Source organism: Amblyomma mixtum, chromosome 2 (genome assembly GCF_055824585.1).
Source record: "Amblyomma mixtum isolate Tamu chromosome 2, ASM5582458v1, whole genome shotgun sequence".
Taxonomy (NCBI): domain Eukaryota; kingdom Metazoa; phylum Arthropoda; class Arachnida; order Ixodida; family Ixodidae; genus Amblyomma; species Amblyomma mixtum.
Genome location: NC_143013.1, coordinates 246,482,529 through 246,497,134, shown reverse-complemented (window position 1 = coordinate 246,497,134; position 14,606 = coordinate 246,482,529). Strand labels below are relative to the sequence as shown.

At 43.3% G+C, this 14,606-nt stretch overlaps 1 protein-coding gene across 3 annotated transcripts in view; it reads right to left on the bottom strand.

The window, feature by feature from the left end:
• Window positions 1-4,368: 4,368 nt before the first annotated feature.
• Window positions 4,369-14,606, bottom strand: part of LOC149363330 (calcium/calmodulin-dependent protein kinase kinase 1-like) — a 211,885-nt gene continuing 201,647 nt past the window's right edge. For all 3 annotated transcript variants that reach the window (XM_089573457.1, XM_089573459.1, XM_089573458.1), the window contains exons 16-19: window positions 14,336-14,423; window positions 13,565-13,693; window positions 12,331-12,464; window positions 4,369-10,875 (exon numbers count right to left, since the gene is read on the bottom strand). In XM_089573457.1, coding sequence (XP_089429583.1) covers window positions 10,812-10,875; window positions 12,331-12,464; window positions 13,565-13,693; window positions 14,336-14,423 — 415 coding nt within the window. In that variant the 3' untranslated portion in view covers window positions 4,369-10,811. The remainder of the gene's footprint in view (window positions 10,876-12,330; window positions 12,465-13,564; window positions 13,694-14,335; window positions 14,424-14,606) is intronic.

The window sequence follows — 14,606 nt, the reverse complement described above, 5'->3', positions numbered from 1 at the left end:
TTACGGAAAATACAGGAAAAAGAAAGTCAAAGAGGAAAGTCACACTACTTGTCTCTTATTCGAGCAACGAGCGGGGAGGACTGGCTGGGTGTCGGGCAGTCAGGGAGTCTCTGGGCGTTCCAATGTTGATGCAACGCTACCGCAGCGTCGGCGTCTGTGGGCTCCCAGCACGGTTCCCAGGTCTGGTATCCCGGAAAAGTCACGTAGGCGCCAGAAGCGGCCTGTGTGGAGCAGCTGACGGATGGACGGAGAAGAGTGGCGCCTGGGCCTGGTGGTTGAGGCTCTCGACGATGGATGTCCAGGTCTGGTGGCCCGGACGTCTGCGGCTAAGGCCCAAGCCCGGAACTCGGGGAGCCAGCAGAACTCGTCCACGTCCGTCGTCCACCGCGCTCTTCTCTTCTCTGCCACGTAATCCTGTTCGACCTGTCCCGGCGTACCCCTCCGCACGCGCTCCTCGTGCTTTGTCTTCTTCTCCTCACGAACGCCGCTGGGTGGCGCTATCTCCTTACAGTGTGCAAGCATCTCTGCAGCACCACAAAAACTGCCAGCAAATACAGGATCATTTACTAATGCTTAAAGCCAGTCACTCGCGTTAGCCTTACAGACCCAGTATTGTTAGTATATTAAGGAAATAAAAAGTTATAATACATGCAATGGCTATAACAATCTACATTGCAATGGGCTGCCAAATCACTTAGCTCTCCGACAGATATGCAGTTATTTACTATTTCCTGCTTCGACCGTGGTCAAAAAGCACAAAATTTTACCGCCCACTTGACATGGTGCCCGCTTCCACTTTTTCAGGGAAGCTTGGCGGCACAGATGATTTCCTCACAACAGCCTTGAACTAATGTATCCCAGCGACCCCATTGCTGCGAGAGCATTTACTCAGTCATTCCTCAACATCGCTGCTCTGCTGTCTAAGCACCACAAGCGTAGCCTTATGGCGAAGATTATAAGAAAAAAGGCTGCAGATCCGTACTAAAAAAGGCGGGCCTCCTAACGCCACTCCAGCGGAGTATTTTAGTCGCCATAAGCGGGAGTTTTCTGGTGGCGCAGTGCAGTTGATTGGTTCGTGCTTGTGAATAATTAATCAGACTTCCTTTCATGTACTCGCGCGAGGCAACGAGAAGAGATTGCGCAGTTTTACACAGTACGTTTCGATTAGTTAGGAAAACTCCATCTTCAAAGGGTGACCATTAGGGATAACGCAGTTGGCCTGCGGTACTTGATTAAAACTTGGCCATTTTGGGGGACGGGCACAGAAAGTAGTAAAACTAAACATGGCTCCACGCGGCGCAAACTGCCGTACATTGAGGTGTATATTTCAGTATTTTTTCTTAGTTTTTTTAGCTCACTAGAAAAAGATCAATGCTCGGCAGCAACAGAGCACATTTCTCGGTGCGGCACGGTGACAGAGCGTACCAAAATTTCGTCTGCAGTTCCATTTAAGCTTTCCCAACCATAGCCCTCCATTTATTTCCCTACATCTGCAATCGCCCCGTTGGGGTGACCAACTTGCTTTCTTTCGCCATACAGTTGACGGCACGGTAGCTTAATACGCCGCAGGATTAATTTCGCTTTTCCTCTTTCACACTCTCCTCCATCCCTGCTGGCCTGAAACTTATTTCATAAAATCCACAGAGCTGTATTTAAAATCTGTTGTGCTCTCGGTCATGAATAGTCAGCAGCCTGCCAGACGTCGAAAGGCGTTGTTCGTAAATGCACGTTCAAAGAACGTTGCTCTAGTTTGGTATAGCTGCAGCATTGCTGTTCTCTTTATAACCTTCAAAATCCCTTCGTCTGTTGTCTTCGGAACAGCTTTGATTGCAAAGAAATGGAACTCCAGCTGATTTTATACTCTTAGCTGTTTTTCGAATGCTCATTGCCGAGAGACGCGCAGGCCCACTTTAATCAAGAGCAGAAAGACTACCACGACTGCGTTTCTTATCCATTGTTATCCTCTCTCTTCATTATTATTACCAATGCTTCTTCTCACGCAAAAGCGCTGCTTCCTTGTTCACATCAAGCGTGAGAAAATTTATTATTCAAGAGAAAATAGGGGTTGGCATCAAGACTGCGTAAGGAATTCGATCAGAGCCTTGAACTTCGAAAAATCAGGAGCTATGCAACACCTTTAGTGATATTAAAGGGACCGTTTTCTCGGACCTTTTTCATTCACAGCGAACAATAGCGACCGTAATTTTATTCACTGTCGAATAAAAAACTAGCCATACAATGTACCGGTCTCTCTACTCGGAAAGGGAAAAAAATTTGACCATTCAGACAATGATTACTCTATAATTTCGTGTGATAAGCTGTTTTTTCTTCTTGCTGACTACTTTTCCAATCACTTTCAACTTTATTACAGAAATAATATTAAACATTCGTCTTTTAAAAGTTAATTTACTGAAAACATACTTTTGTACTCGGTAAATTGCGGCACCTGTAATTTATCTCCAGATAATAACTCATGTACAGCCTTTGTCAAAAGTAACCAGGCTGCATGGTTTGCTTCGCATTCGCATAACAGAGCCCTCACGGATTCCTTAAAGATCAGAAAGTTTTTTGAAAGTGAGAACAGGGGTCCTTCTAACCATACAAAGATTTAGAGCTTGAGGGCTGTAATAATAGCTTTAATATACGACTGAGAAGAAAAACGTGCAGCCTGGTTACTATTGACAAAGACTGTACTCTTCTAAGACAAATATTCATTGCCTAGACACGTCTTTATTGAGCTGCAAGCGTCGAAACGGGTTTCCAAACTTAGCGGTTTCTTCAAATTTTACTGAGCGCCCCTCTTTACTAGGGTTTAGGCAGAAAGACTGCGGGTCTCTGAAGCTTTCGACAGTTCAGTTTTTTAACGAGTACTTACTTGCTGCTTGCGTAAGAGTCTGCACAGGGATTTGATGTCTTTCCGCCGCCATTCTATCGTTCTCTGCACTTTCATCTCATGGTAATGATGTACTGAAACTCGTGCGCAAGATGCCGTTTCTAGCTTGCGCCAAAACGTTTTTTTTTAAATAAATTATGCACCGCACTTCTCCCTATTGAAACCTGGCTTCAAAGGAAGGAACATTTTTGTCCCTTCCATTAATTGTCGTCTCTGCAACATACTTGAAACCATTGAACAGTTTTATCAACTTCGAGGATACGATTTTGTTTTTGGATGTGCTAGAAAGGACGCTAAAGAAGGCGTTTGCTTTAAATTCCTACTGTGTACGTTACGTTGTGGCCGCTCAACCTAGTTACGAACCCTATGGGGTTAGTTTCTCACCACTAGGCCACAGCAGCGGTGATGTAGTGCTTAGGTTACTTGCTTCGTATGTGCGTGGTGCCAGGATCGTATCTCGGAGGTGCACTTTTTCTGGTTGACGCCAGAAGTACAGTACACTGTTGCCTGTGGGCGTCCCGTAGCGGACTTGCGGACGTCGACGCAAACGACACGAAACAGGAAACAGCAGCTAACGCTCTAACCGCCCTAGCGGAGTGAGGCGCTGGGCTTGTAGGTGGGAGATACATATACTCCAGTGGGCGTTCGGTGATTGGCTATGTGGATGGCACCGTCGCAACCACATTTTTGAGGAACAGTTGACAATAGCTAACGCTGTGAAATGCACTAGGTATAGGCAAGGAGTTTGTAGTTTGTGCCTAAAAAGCTGTGTACATTCTACGCGCTTTGCCCAAGGAAATGAACTATTCGGAAACTTCAGTAATATGATGGTACCAAAGAACCAAAGGTAAAAAATATAGAAATAATATAAGTGCAGATTGAATTGATCAACACGCAGCTTAGTGCAAGAGTTGACAGCATCCTGTTCCCGCTTACTGGAGTACCACCATATTTCAGTTGTACGCTGTATGTGTTCCAGGTATTGAAACCAGAGGCACTTCCTCTCACTGTTTGCAACCAGGGATTTACAGTAACATAAAGGAAATCAGAGAGTGGCCTCAAAGCAGTTCAGCGAGTCAATACATGCACTATTCCGAGACCACATTGTACAACTGAGCTTTGGCTCAGGTCAAATATTTGAGCAGCACATAATTAATGGTCTCTATGACGCTGTGTAAATTGTCGAAGCTGATCTTTTGTACCGTACCATCAAAGAAAGATGTAGAACGGTTCAGATTCGTTACCCTCTAACTAAATTTAACCCATCAGCCTGTAACGAAGGACACAGAGTTTCGTTTATTCAGAACACCGACAGGCGGAAAAACGCTCATATTTTCGCTTTCAGTCATACGCTTCTAGAGCGAACGCAGCCTTAGAAGTGTAACCGCAGAATGCAGTGTGCGGTTATGAGGCCGCAACCATGTAGGTCACATCACATGGCAGGACTGCCAAAAAGTAACCACCACATTGTCAAGTCTGAGTTCAACCGTTGTTTAATTGCAGTCGCAATGGAATTGACAATCGAACAGGAGGCACAGGGTGGCGTTAACAAACAGCGTGCATTCGTCGCACGTGAACGATGGGCTCGCGTGCACAAGGTCCGTGCTTGGAGACGTCTGTGTTGGGCACGCATAGTGCCGAGTTACTCTGGAAAGTGGGCTCGCAGGGGGTCACAAAATAAAAATCACCAGCTTTGTTGTCTTTGGTCCTAGCTGATCGCTACTATACAAACTACCCGAAGTGCTGATGTTTTAGGATACCTTCATAATTTAAAAAAAAAATTGCATTCGACAGTAACATTGTGCACACAACGGCTACTTGATTTCTTAGATTTTCCCGGCCCTTCTGAAACATATCTTAGCCTTTTGCTTGGCTCGAACCTCTGAGCAGTCCGAGCGATTTACAGAGACCAAGAGTTTCGAGGGGTCCCATGTGAACGTTCAAGCACTGTCACATTTATATAATATAAATTGGCTGACGCGACGAATGCGTAAAAGCTAGCACCATTTACTGGCAGCCAGTCACATATTCGAGCCCTAAGGTTGGGAACCTTTTCTGTACCAGCTGCTATTTTCGGCGCTGATGAATAGATTATTCAGTTCTTGGACCTCATAAAGCAGCGCCATACCCTGCACCCATAAATACTGAGAGTTACCTAATAATTGCAAATCTGAGTGCACGCAGCTATAGTTGACTATTGTTCTTTTAGTACCAATTGTCGTACTGAAATAGAAAGCCACGGTGAAGGCCATGCTGTACTGCACAATGTTATTAAGTCTGTAGAAACTGTTAACCTTCAGAGAAACGGTTTTGTGTTTTTCGCTGCGATGTACCGATGAGCTCGCGGCTTTAAAAGTGCTCAGTGTCGCGAACAATGGTGTAATATGAGTCCTGGTAGTATGAACACATCATATTTCTTACAGTTAACGTCCCAGAGACTTGGGCACGCGCGAGAAATGAACCAAGTGTGCTGCGTAGCAGGCACAACGCAGCATTTGCACACCGGAAAAGATTCCATTGCCAAAAAAGATGAGGGCATGCAAGGTGCACAAAAGAGGGTTTAACTCTAGTGCAGTACATCAGAGTTGTGATTGTTCGCCTGTGCATTTAGTTCAATAACTCAACTGGTGATTCTACCCTCTGGGCACAAACTCTGGTTCAATAGGGTACGTTCTACGCGGACATCCAAAAATGCTGCTTAAAGACGCAATGCTAAAAGGTCGTGCTCTGCAGTGAAGGATGAAAGCGGTGAAAATGGCCTGCATCTACTTGTAGCACCATGAGTGATGGGCATCATATAATAAACGCTTACAGTGTAGTTTTCGTCTCGTCGGTGGCAAGTGGCGCGTAGATATATATGTATATATAGATAGAAGTGTTTATATATGTAATGCTAAATGCATAAAATGCTAGGGTGCACAGATTTTTCTCGAACATGACGCAGTAGATAAAAAAAACATTTAAAATGCAGGGCCTACACTTTTAGTGGGAGCTCTCCGAAAGTCAGCATAAACTATATCTAGAGCCTAAAGTGACATGCAGCAACTGGCGTACATTGAAGAGAGATAACAGGAACCACGAAGAAGTTAACCGTGGTCACGGCTCGTTACGGAGAGTGTGAGATAATATTTCTGCACTAAAACGCAAGAGGTACGGCTAATTACAATAAATACAAACACATTACGTCCCTAGAATAGATGAGGGAAAAAACTGAGCGCCTAAGGAATGAAAAGCGTTGTAATTAATTGTTTTCTACTTAAATACAAAGGTTGGCCTTGACTATCGCTTGCGTAAGAGAAATAACCCAGAAAGTGTTATTCCCACTAGAACCTCGCACAAAGGGTACTCAATAAGATTTCTCAGGAAGAGAAATATAGCCACCGTAAAAGTTTAGAATGCCAATTTTTGCAGCATAATTTATTACTTCAGAAGTAATTTATTACTTTTTATGGCCATACAATAGAGAAGATTTAATTAAGGCAGGGCTCCTAAATTTTGCCGATTCACGGCGACTTTTTGCACGGCATACCGAAATATATAATATATTAATGCAGAAAACACTCAACCTGCTACCAATGGGTGCGATCGGTGCGTGGCAACGACTATGGGCTTATGATATACCCGAGACAGGCGCAGGTAAGGATAATGTATGTAATAAACCAAGCTACTAATGCTCGAAAATTGCATTTTTTTTATTTTGGCATCCGCGATGCTTAATTCTGTCTTTACTGTCACATTTGTTTTACTTTTAAAGCAACCTTTGAAAGCGACTATTCTTCGTTGCTTTTTCACCCGATGTTATTTCTTTGTACCGAACGGCTGCAGCATCTTTTTCCAAGAACTTAGCACACTGAATTCGTTAACGTTTCGCCGATCCTTTTATTCGAGTGTGATAGATCAGCCATCCTTATCAGGCATTTTTGACTTTAAGCTTTTCTGACATAGGGAGCATTTACCTGATTGTTTCTGCAAAAATTTTGCTGAGAGGCTGCTAATGGCGCAAAATAAAAGCTTGTGACATAAGCGTATGTTCTACTATTTTCTTCTTAAGACTCACCGGTGTCTGTCCTCCCTCAGGTGAAGTCTTTAGCTAACTGCCTACGCCAACTATTCTGTTCTGCTACTATACTGTAGTGTACCACTTTCGTTCCCCAGTGGCCTATGTAATGCAACCGTATGCTTTGTTTCATCAACAGACGCTAACACTTTAGTTTCGAAAGATAACGGAATCCGGCACCTGTGCAATACCAAACACGAGCACCAATCTGCTGGCCACTGGTTAAAATGAGAGAAAAGGTTGAATAATAAATCAGTGGCCTACTTGCATCCGCAGTGCAGGTCACGTATTTTTCTGAGAAGTGATTAGGCGCGTACAATACTACTTTCTCGACTGTGAACAAAAACGCGCACCCGTGCCTTAGCATTCCAATAAGTTCCAGCACGTCCAATAAGCTTTCGCGTGAATACAAGTGCTAAGAGCATAAAGTTCAGGTGCACAGAGGGACTATTTGGCGCATAATACACTGGCCGCAAAGTGCAACAGGTGAAAAGAGAATAGAGAAGCCACCACAGAAGGCATACCAAAGTGACTGTACAAACGTATTGATCCCTCGACCACCTGCGTTATATGTGGGCCTAGAGGCTCTACACACGCCGTTGCGCGCTGTTCGCTAAAGCAGCGATATCAAGCTCAAAAAGGAAGGGTGGAAAGCAGCCCTGTGTGTGCAGAACTTCGAATTGTAGTGTTTGCATACCACCATGGTACTTTTGTATAAGCGTCCCGCTGTAATGATCTTCTAAGAGTTACCTAGGAAAGAATCTCATGCATTGCTAAATGTTACCTGATGTTAAGTGAAAGCGTGTAATTCTTAGCAAGCACAAAAAAAAATGAAGATCGTCTCAAGACTCCTGGAGCTTCTGCCATATATTAGGAATCTGTTCACATGCCTTTTTACGACCTCCTTGCTTATAATCCACAAAGTATTTTTTGTCACTCTCTGTTATCATTTCCAGTCTGTTGGTGAGTGTTAACACGTGCTTTTAAGTGCGGAAAGTTGCATTACTCGCATGCTAAAGTACCCTATACCCAAGGATATAGAGCAGCTTTCTGGGAAGGTGCGTTGGTTTCTGAGTCATAGCAGCAGCTACAAAGTTTCACTCAAAAGATCACGAGAACATAGGTTTGTGTCCTCTATATCCTTAGTAGGAGTACTGTACGCTAATCTTGCTTCTTTGAATACGAAAAGTTTTTAGAACAAGATCGTACAAAAGCACTCTGGAGCTGCCCGGAGGTATTTACAATAATTACTTTTGTTTAAACTATTTTCTCTCGGCGTATAAACTGAGTGACAAGAGGAAAATACACACGGCTTTAGTTAATTAAAAAGAAGTTTGATTTTAGTCTCTTGATCTCTGTATCAATATTGAGAGGACAAAAGTGTTATAACATTATTGTGCTGCAGCTTAAGTGTTGTATTCGTAACATACATAAAGTGAGAGACAGCCAAGACAGCAACGCGAGTGATCTTATTGGCACAAAGCCTATGAATTAGTGAGTTATTGATTGAAAATACCTGTGATTTTCTTTTTTTTCTTATTTTAATATCATGGCTGCTGATGCATTTAGAGAAACGAAAATGTTGGACAGCAGAAGTAGCGGGAGCATTTGACACAACTTTGCAAGCCAGAAGAATGGTGCTTAAGATATGCAGTTGAATGCCAATGTGTAAGGTCAGCAGAACAAACTCTATAGATGGGTATTAAGTATGAAAACAAGCAAAGAAAGAAATGAGGAAGTCTTACTGTCAGTTCTAAAAAAAAAAAAGAACGCATAGGTAGTTCGCGCTTTGAACCGTTTTTTTTTTTGCAATATAAAAATGAACGACTACAGTGAAGAGCTTGGATCCCTGTTGATTGTCTTATATCAGTTATCTGCACAAGCATCCGCTGAAGGAAATGTCCCAAGCCACCTCCACTGTTTGCGTTCCCAGTAAACATGAACGGCCCGGTTTCAACGGTGAGGTCGGCAAAACATGATCCGGCAAGATCTTTTTGCGCGATGCACGCTTAACTGCGGTCATCATCAACATAGCACTTTGGTTCGTGCAGCTTTACAGGTTTTGAAAGCAGTATTTTGAAAAAACTTAACTAGCACAGCAACCTGTGTGCAACAGCATTGTATATGAGCGCTTCAGGTAAAACCATGTGCGCCGCTAAAACATGCTTGCAGTTATTTTTACAAGTCTAAACCGCTTAAAAAATGTTGCATTCATTTGTCTCATGTGGTCAGTGACTAAAAAATGAACATTTCAATTCACGTACACTAAAAAAATCAAATTCTTTTAAAATGTATCACAGGTAAATGTTTTTGTGTGCACTGTTTCAACCGTTGACCGACATTAGAACATGAGAGAAATGCGTCATCCCTTATTATTTAATATTGACTGCACACGTCTGAATAATTGTGAAGCTTATATAAGGGCATTTTTCTCAATGTTTCTTCACTCTTCCAACTATTTAACACACTATTCATTGTGCATACCTTAACAGTTCTACTTCATTCAAGTTGTGCAGATTAATTTTGCGTGTTTATGAATAAATTGAGAGTCCGTGTGCGTGACGAGCATGCAAAGACCTGTGCATATGATGGGACTTATAGTGGCACAGCTTCAAGAGTGAGTTGAACACTTATTAGCGGCGTGAAAATACTGTGACAAAATTGTTATGCAAGCAACCTGGTAATGAAGCACAAATAAAACCACTTTATGTACAAGTTGAAAATGGGGCTTATGTAGCACAGTTGCATGTGCAATAACTTTGTTCCACTGCCTGCCATTAGTCACGCAGTAGCTGAATAGCTGAGCTGAGAACGATTTCGCTCATGTTTCCACAGAGCGCCAAAGCTGTGAACATTCTGTAGATTTTACGGTAGAATAGAATGTAACATCGCATGCCGGCCGCGGATGTGTTGCACTAATCGTAATTTCTTTACTGCAGACCGTAATATCAACACGCAATCAACAACGACTATGTGAATTCTCGCATATGCGAGCGAGTGCGTATGTGCACATCATAGGTATGATTTACCTCCATCTCCTGAGCTGAACTGTGCTTTCTGGCAGCGTCGCTTTTACACACATTTTAATACCCCTTCCTCTTTTTCAACTTACTCTGTAAATGATGAGCACACTGAGGACTACGTTTTGCCTCCATCAAGTCTGCAGTGAGGTTTTTGAACACATTATTCAGTGTGTTTAACATCTTTGAGCGCATTCCGAACATCACGTTACAGTTTTAGGAAAGGATAAAAGTTGAAGCCTAGGCCATTGTCACTTTCATCGCCTTTCCTTTGCGTTTTAGTCCAGCAAACCACGTGCTGTTGATGAATGGCTTTCCTAGCCACAGTTCGGCTAAACGGGTACACACTCTACGTTTCGTAGTAGACACATTAGTGAAAGGTTTTCTTCCAGCACGACACTCTTCATTCAAAGAGCATAAATCACAAGTGCCACAAGCGCTTGCCAAATAACAGCTACGCAGCGGCCATCGCTTATAAAGAAGGGTATCAAAAAGACGGGACAATAGTGTTACACCCTGGTCGAGTGCTGGTGAGAGTTGAACGTTGCTCGTGACAACCTGACAACGATGAGAGAGCAATGGGTCGCGGCCGCCGCGTGTGAACAGGAGAGTGAAAATTAATGCTGCGGAGGTATAGGCACCCAGCAGTCGCAACGTGTATAGTTCATTCGTCGCCGCGACTGTGTTTGCACCAGAAAGTCATGCGTGGTAAGAAGGCTTCTTTTGCCGTCGTCGTCGTCGTCGCTGTATTCACTCTCGGAGTCGGTGGGAAAGCGGCTCGCTGCACAGCAACCGGAGACACTTTAGCGCCTCAAAGGCGGCTCACTTTCTCTTGCCACCGCTATGTCTGGTCCAGGAAGTTGATCTCGTTGAGGGCCGGCAGCGGACTTTCCAAGGAAACTTTCCTGCGAAAGAAAAGAGGTTGAGTGCATTTGAAAAGTTTGAAGGTCTCAGCAAAGATAGAGGAGACACCTTTGTGCTCTGTGATTACTTTTCTCCCATGAGTTCCTTCTGGTACAGGGAGTGCTTTTTTGCAGGAGAGGTTGTGGCTTTGAATAAAACAGCAGATTAGAGTTTTCATTGCATTTATTAAAGATTCTGTGGTCCAAAAGATTGTGCGAGCACCTTTCGGTAACCCTATCACCGTCTTCAAATAAATATTCTAACCCTGCCTTAGACGTACCCAGTAAACTGCAAGCAACCACGACTGGAAAAACGGGTGCTAAGCTGTTAACGGATCCTCACTGACCGTGAAATGCTTTGAATTGAAAAAAAAAGGACTCTGCTCGTTTCTGAACACATTATACTTGTACATGTGAATGGTGTCCCGGTAAAGTTGGCTGACGGCATTTCAAGGCATAGCTGCGGCTACTCTGAGCTCAACGTCCACGAACCGAAACAACTATGCGCTTCCCTACAGCGTCGGGATCCTCATTTCTCATTACACCGGCTTGTGCATCGTCATTTTCTTCCAGCGCGCCAAATGCAGCTCAGGATGGCTCACTACGGTAATTGCGAAAGCGCCAGCCGATTGGCACACCAGTGATGACAGCGTACATATAAGGCAATTCGGGATCCATACTTTGCCCCATAATGCCCCAGGAATATCTCCATCTTTCGGATAAACACATTTAGCCCTCTATTTCAGGCAATAAAGGTTTAAAGAATGCACTGCACATGTGTAATCGGCCAAAAGTAGCCAATAATTGGGCCATTTTTATAGCTCAGCCATAAAAGTCCTACGAAAAACGAGCGCAGGTTGATAAATGTCCAGCGCTATTTTCCGCGCAACAGTATGAATTAGCTACCTCTTGACGTCGAACTTCTGTTTTAACGTAACCATAATTTAAACCCCCCTTCAAGTTTTAATTTTTCGAGTTGTTCTCTACTTCGGCCGTTTAAATATTATTGCAGCACTGGCTCACAAGGTTAGCATTCACTGTTTGCTAGCATTACGTTTAAACTGCATTACGCCTCGTTTATTAACTAATTCTGCATGTTCACATGTGACAAGACTCACGTTCGGCAAATTGGTACAGCTTATATTAGCGCACCTTGAAAGGTTCAGAAAATTTAGTCCTTTTCTCAAGTTCTTCCGTGGTAACTACGAAAATTGAATTAATAAATGAACAGCACCAGTGTCAGTAAATACCATTACACTGTAGCGCAGCAAAAGACAAGGACACAAGAGACGAGAGACGAACACCACGACGAACATCTCGTCTCTTCTGTCCTTGTCTTTTACTGCGCTACAGTGCATTAGAACTATGTACCAACAAGCCCAAAAAGCCACGCTACTCAGTAAATACGGAGTTTATTTATGACCCGCATAAAATGAACAGCAAGAAACACCGTCATACCTTTCAAGAAACAGGTCAAAAGAGGAAGGTGCTGAATTGGATCGAGTGGCTTTGGTGAAACGGGCACGGTGGCGGGGGAAGTCTTTGTATGGATTTCCAAACGAGTGCTTCTTGAGCATGCTTTTAACCAGAATCTGCAGAGAAAAAAAAATACAGAAATTTTACACGAAGTAAATGACAACAAATTTAATAAATTAAGGGTGACAACAATGATGAATGTTTATGGCGCAAGGGCAGCTTGAGCAAAAACGCGCCATGGCACAATGTGTTTATCCTCCGCTCATTGTGAGGGTAAAGGACCTATTTCTCAAACATTTCACGCAAGGGAAATCGAAAAGATGAGAAGATAAAGAACTAGAGGAAGCTTGAACACAGAACAAACTCCTTGGCAAATAGCGCGAGCAGGAGAGCAGTCCAGGCCGAGCTGTAATCTGCCAAGTGATTTCTGCAGTAAATTTATCCCGAGGTGGACCTCCGCCTACGAATACCAATAAAAAGTTTATATTTGAGGATATTTAATTTCTACTTCCACGACGACTTATTTTGGCTGGCTAAAGTATTCAATGCATTTCTGCTAATGGTAGCAAATCAGTTAAAGAGAGCAGTAATATTGACAATAACAAGACAGAAAGAAATATGAAACAGTCCAGAATACTAAATTAAACCTAGCCATAATAATAACCCTCCCTTCAATAAAAACTCAAGTGACACTCTTAAACCATTTGATTGTTGTTTGCAGTTTTCCCTTAAGGCAAATTTTTAAAGAAAGATATTTGTGATAACGGACTATCACTCCGGATTGCAAGGACTCAGATACATGTGCAATTTAGGTGCCTATTTTTGCCTCACCCCTTCATCTGTTTCCTGAGCTTTCCGTGTGAGATGGATCCATCACGCATAAAGCCTCGATCGCGACCAGCAAATAAAATAGACTCCATAAATCGTCAATTCGGTTAGTCTCGGAGTAAGACATGATGTTGGACTAGTTGCTTCGTTGGACAAGGAAATATGAAACTTCGCGACGAAGATGGGATGGTAAGAGAACACAAGGACGTACGCTCAAAGCGCGGTCTCGCTGCTCACAACTTATTTCCAAGGCACTCCGTGCTTTCTGGGCCCCCAGCCTTTTTAATTGGACAAATGTTTAAGCAGTTTAAGCGGTGTTTTCCACATACATATGTCAAAAGATTTAGGTTAGAAAATTTTTGATGAAGTCAAAAAACACCTTCCTTACCAGCGTGTCAAGCTTAGGGATGGTGCGCACGCAGTTGTCGATCTCCTCTTCGGTGACTTCCACGAAGACACAATTCTCGCTTTCGGATGGCATGGGGCATGTACCGTTTCGCGTCACCCAAGGATGTACCTGTGTGCAATGAGATAATACGTTGCAGTATAATTATTGAAGCAACATGAATGCAAGATTGTATGTGCTTCAAAAGGGCCGTTCTCTGGATTCTGGTAAAGAGGAAAAATATTTCGAATATTGTCATAGGACGACTGCAGCTCTCTAGTCGTCTCTTAGCTTTATAATTCGGGCAAGGGCGTTCATATTGCTCTTAATATACGAGTGTAAAAAAAGTATGTCACAATTGTACTGATAGTAACTTGTAAATACTCGTAACACGAATTGTCAAAGCTTGTGCTCCTACCTCTGGGCGAAGATGGTGTCATGAAAGTTTTGTAAGGGTAAGTAGTTTTGGTGAACCATACGGCGACGAACTCCGTGAACGTTTACGAAGTAGTCATGAGTTTTTTTTAGAATCCTTGTCTCATGCTCAAAGTTATGTAGGAAGGACTTTTAGCGGTCAGCAGTCATTGAACTCTTCAGTTCTACGATTTCACATTTTACGTTGTTCTCAGCCTAAGCAGTGTCATGGCACACAATAAGGCGAGACTTGCAACCCTCTGGCACTGACATATAAATCAATACCCTTGTTGTCGTAAACTATCGCACTCCAGATATCGGACGGAAGTGTAGTGCTTGAAAAACAGGGACCAACTTTACCTTGACTTCAGGTACTGTTATCCTCTCCTGAGGGTTCTTCTTTAGCATGTGGGCGAGAAGGTCTTGAAGCTCAGTGCTGAGATTGGAGCTGGAAACAAGGGAACTGCGTTGCTTATCCCACATAACGAATGAAGGCTATTAATGGTTAAAAAACTTGCGCGAGTTACTTATGGCATACCGCAATCGCCTCAAGGAAAGGTATTTCTCTTTGATCAGGTGTCTCATGTGGCTTGCGTGCCTCCATATCGTCCAGGCCGCTCGGTTCGTACGA